A 5,042-nucleotide genomic window follows, 5' to 3' on the forward strand; every position below is an offset into this window, starting at 1 on the left:
GAGGCCGCAGACAGGAGGTCGCAGACAGGAGGCCGCAGACAGGAGGCCGGCTTGTTTTGTTTTTATGAACGCAATTGCGGAAAACGACTGGTGAAGATGGAGCAGCTAGCAGAGCGAGGCGGGAACGCTGGGACCCTTTTTCCACCTGGATTTTGGCCCTCATGTCCCTCCGTTGTTGGACGAATGCGCCCCCACTCCCTCTCCGCCTCGGCCGTATCTAGACCCACAGCGTATAGAGCAGACCACGCTGCAATATTGAGCATAAATCAAAAATGTCTGCATCAAGCTCACTGCGACACTCTGCTGCAGAGGATAACCAGGCCTATCGGGTGCTGGAGGACATAGGGACCCCCAGTTCATCATTCTGCTTCATTCTCTCTCTGTTCTCCTATTCTGCAGAATCTGTTAGTTCAATCTCTAACATTCTGCGCAATCCAGCCTTTCTTTGAATCTATTTCTTCTGTTCTAAACTCTGGAGAACCCTGCGAATAATCCGAGTGGTCCAGACCTTTGGGTCAACCACAGAGTGTCTTCAGGCAGAGGATTTCTCAGAGCTGCTAGAGGAGACCCTTCCAGCCTGCAGCCGTTTAAAACATTTCTCTTCCTGTCGGGATCGGTTGAGATTCAAACTGGACGTTGATCCTAATCCACCTTCAAACCTCCCCAGAAGAAAGAAGGTCTCAGCTTCTACTTTACAAGTTAGTTCCCATTCTGTCCTCACACACTAATGGACAATAAATGGACAAAAGAGGAATATTTGTGGAGGGTTCAGCACAGCCAGAAGTTCAGTGAAAGAGTCTGATTATATCCTGACTTACCTTGGGTCAGGCCCAGACCGCCGTACACCCCCAGCCTGGTGAGTCTGTACGGCTGGGTGCCGTTGACCACGGGGTCGTCCGTCCACAGGCTGAGCCAGTAGTTGGAGAAAAGGGAGACCACGTGATGGGTGAGGAAGAGCAGCAGACTGATGCAGGACAGAATCACACCAATGGCTTTCAGGTAGGCCCAAAATATGGCCAGCTTGACCTGAGGAGGCAGAGCAGAGCGTCTGGTAGCTGTCAATCACAACCATCGTCACCGTCTGCAGACCTCACAACGTCTGCAGACCTCACAATCATCCCGTCACAGTCTGCAGACCTCACAACCATCGTCACCGTCTGCAGACCTCACAGTCTGCAGACCTCACAATCATCCCGTCACAGTCTGCAGACCTCACAACCATCGTCACCGTCTGCAGACCTCACAACGTCTGCAGACCTCACAATCATCCCGTCACAGTCTGCAGACCTCACACTGATTCTCATTTAAAGCCTCTTTCGGTTCAGAGTCCCATGAAGCTTTTAGCAGGAAGGAAAGAGGAGAAACATCTGGACCTGAAGGAGACAAGACTTCCACATCCTCTCCAGCATCCGGGGAATAAACAGCATGACCATTCAGGCTGCGGAGATCAGCCAGGATGGATTTAATCATCCAACGGGGAGGGTATCCTGCAACCTTTAGACGTTCCTTTGTTTCAACACACCTGAATCCTGTAATAAGATCAATGAGAGCCTCTGCAGGAAGTGACCTCATACTCAGGAAGTAACTCAGCCATCTGATTCAGGTGTGTTGGACCAAGGATGGATCTAAAGGTTGCAGGATAGCGGCCCCCAGGAAGTGGAACCCCCCCCCCCCCCCCTGACCTAGTGCTCCATCTAACACGGGTTAGATGGAGCACTAGGTCAGGCCATGGCTTTGCTTCAGCGCTGGGAAAATGACTCCTCTGGACAGACGGACGGCCTTTAGACATCTGATGTTCCACCTTCAGCCAGGGAGGAGCTATAGAACCCTCTCTGACCTCCTCGGGTGAACGTCTGAACATCTGCTGATGATATAATGAATGAAGTCTTATTGGTGCACGCCGCGGCGGTGGAACCTACGTACCCGCCCAGTGCTGGCCTTGTCAGCCTCCGTCAGCTTCCCCATCTCAGGGTTCTTGGCCTTCTTGTTCAGGTCGGCGCCTCCATCGGTCTCTGCAGACGCTGTGGTCTGCGCCGTGGCAGCAGAGCCGCTGTGGATGGAGGCAGATCAGGTCCGGTTCAGACTGGATCCAGAGCAGAACATCATGTGTGCATAAAGCAGTGATGGAATAAACATGGCTGTTATAAACGTCCTTCCATTCAGATAAGAACTTCAGCCTCATGCTGCTGTAAAGCTCTGAATAAGCTGCAGCGAGCAGCAGCAGGAAGCATGGTGGCCGCTTCAGAACCACGGCGCCATGGCCCCGCTGGCCGCGGCGCCATGGACCGGCTGGCCGCGGCGCCCACTGCTGGGGCTACGGTGTACAGGTTCAGCCCCTTCACCTACGCCTCTACAGCCCTCAGCTTTACCCTGAATGTGGACCGGGTCGTCATAGCAACATGATGCCGTGATGCCTGCAGCCATTTAACTGTTGAAGATGTTGGGACGGTAACGTTAACGCTGGGACCAAACCAGTTACTGACTGGTTTCTGGTGATCAAATAATCCTGGTGCCAAAGGCGGGCCGAACCCACCCAACAGACGCCTCCTCTGGTGAGACGTCATGCAGGGACACAGCGGGGGGGGGGGCTGCCATGTCTGCTCTCAGGCTGAAGCCAACATCAGTCTGGAGATCAAAGAGTTTCCTGCTGCTGGATGATTGATTGATTGATTGATTGATTGATTGATTGATTGATTAAAGATGGAGAACATGTTTCTACCATCTATGATCCTACAGAACTCATTACTGGATCATTATCATCAGCAGATTCTATGGCAGTTCTGTTCTGGAGGGTTTGAGTGTCCAGAGCTGGTCTGGCTATCGATGAAGGTCAAACTGTGAAGCTAGGGCTGTAGTGATGCAATAGTGAACGCTGAGCGTGCAAACATCCAACATGATGGTACTAAAGAGGATTAACCACGCTGCAGAGCGGCTCATGGAGCGCTGTCAGAACATCACGGCGCCATCAGACCGATATTAAAGCTCTGTGACGCAGCGGTCCAGAACCGCACCGCAGGATCATCGATCCAAACATTCATGGACTCCGATCTGCTCCTGGTCAGACCAAAGAACCTGAACGCAGACCTGCGGCTCCACAGCAGATCCACTCACCCGATGAGAGCAGGAACATCTCCGTTCTCCAGCGCTGCCGCTTCACTCTTAGCTTCAGCTGCTAAACCTGAGCAGGAAGGAAAGGAGGCTTAGTGGAAACACGCTGATCCAGAACCTGTGGAAGCAAATGAACGGCTGCTCACCACCATCTTCACTTTGCTCCACGTTGGCGTACGTCTTCAGGAACTCTGCAAAGGCGCCCTCTTTGGCCAGGAGCTGCTGGTATGAGCCCACCTCTGTGATCTCACCCTCCACCATGACCAGGATGAGGTCAGTCTGGGGGAGGTAGCTCAGTCCGTGGGTCACCAGCACCCGGGTCTGCAAGTATCCAAACAAACCAGAGCTTCATGTCAGGAGATTTCCAGTTTCCTTCCACCCACAGAACTGGAGCTGAAATGAAGAGCAGCTGCTCAGAGCGTCTCTCCCAGCGCCGGTCTGCGGCCGCCCGGAGCGGCGCCGTGGCGTTGGAGCTTCTCTGACTAGCGTGGTTATCGATGGCGGTTTCCTGTCAGGAACGTTTCCTGCAGCCGTAGCTGTTCGCAGCAAACCAGCAGCCGACCCACCTTGTCCCTCAGCAGGCCCTGCGGGCCGATGACGTGGTCGAAGATGTGCTTTCCAACGTGAGCGTCGACGGCAGAGAGCGGGTCATCCAGCAGGTACACGGCCCGGTCGCAGAACACGGCCCTGGCCAGGCTCAGCCTCTGCTTCTGGCCTCCAGACAGGTTGACCCCCTGAACACAGGTGGAGGTCAGAGTGGTCTCCATGGAGACCAGCAGCAGGACAACATTTTCATTCAGACCTTCTCTCCGATCTCCGTCTGATCTCCAGCAGGGAGGATCTCCAGGTCTGGCTGGAGGGCACAGGCCTCCACCACCCGCTGGTACCAGTCCTCCCTCATCTCCTGGCCGAACATGATGTTCTCCTTCAGCGTGGAGTTCTGGATCCAGGCCTGCTGTGGAACGTAGGCCACAGAACCCTGCAGGAAACACACAGCCGTTTCAGTTTCACTCTGACCTTAAGGTCGTCTCTGCAGGAGCTTTGGTTAAAGTCAGCGGAACTTCGCTGATGCAGCCATGGAACTAAACTCCTTAACGTTCTACTAACGGCCTCCTGGATGTTCTTCATGGACCTGTGGAGCAGGAGACCTCAGGAGACTCCTGGTCTGTACAGACATCCTCTCTGCTCTGAGGAAGAAGCTCAGTGGTCAGTCTGTAGATCCAGGAGGCGGATCCCTGCAGGCTGCTGAGGGTCCCTGCCCTGAGGGAAGGTCGCCTCAGTGGAACATCTGGAACAGCTGCTACCTCAGAGCTGAAGATCAGAAACATGGCTGCATCGGAACAGCAGCGGGTTTTCACACCCAGTTCTTCACAATCAGCCAATTAGGAATCTAATTGGAAATATTAAGGAAGAAGTTCCAGCTCCTTCTGGGTCCACCAGACGACATGCTGCTCCGCTGTGTGCAGCGCCGGAACAGGACTTTTCTAATACCCAGGGCAAATAATAAATCTTACTTGACAAAAAAATATCCTAATATGGTGACTTTTTAAAATATATTTTGGAAACGTGAATAAAGAGTTAAATCACAAGCCCATAAGGGAGGTGAATACGAACCTGTTCTATTTCATCCCTACTGACCGCCAGAGGGCGGTGCTGAAAGCACTGAATGTTCCCTTCGGGCATGCGCAGTTCGAGTAATTATACCAACAGAGTCACACCTGTGACACCGGATGACCATTCAGAAACTATATAGCCTGGTGTCATCCTTTGCTCTGCTCCTTTTTTCTTCTCCCAAGTGGTTCGCTAACTTCCCCGTTGTCTGAAGCCCCTGTCTCTTGACCAGGAGTAGCGGTTATTCTCCGCCCTCCCAGGGCTGCAACGGGTCGATTCTGAAGATTACGGAAGGTAAGTGAGTTGTTTGCTGGTGATGGTAG

General features: G+C 53.2%; 1 protein-coding gene across 1 annotated transcript in view; it reads right to left on the reverse strand.

Annotated features, from left to right (window-relative positions):
* The window catches only part of LOC107104207 (multidrug resistance-associated protein 1-like), a gene marked incomplete at its 5' end in the record, with an annotated part of 45,932 nt that overhangs the window by 14,112 nt on the left and 26,778 nt on the right, over window positions 1–5,042 (reverse strand). The window contains 6 exons of the mRNA XM_015404153.1: window positions 819–1,026; window positions 1,924–2,050; window positions 3,112–3,178; window positions 3,255–3,429; window positions 3,675–3,842; window positions 3,911–4,087. Of these exons, the coding sequence (XP_015259639.1) occupies window positions 819–1,026; window positions 1,924–2,050; window positions 3,112–3,178; window positions 3,255–3,429; window positions 3,675–3,842; window positions 3,911–4,087 (922 nt within the window). The remainder of the gene's footprint in view (window positions 1–818; window positions 1,027–1,923; window positions 2,051–3,111; window positions 3,179–3,254; window positions 3,430–3,674; window positions 3,843–3,910; window positions 4,088–5,042) is intronic.

This window comes from Cyprinodon variegatus, unplaced genomic scaffold, assembly GCF_000732505.1.
Source record: "Cyprinodon variegatus isolate N-32 unplaced genomic scaffold, C_variegatus-1.0 Scaffold1649, whole genome shotgun sequence".
NCBI classification, from domain to species: domain Eukaryota; kingdom Metazoa; phylum Chordata; class Actinopteri; order Cyprinodontiformes; family Cyprinodontidae; genus Cyprinodon; species Cyprinodon variegatus.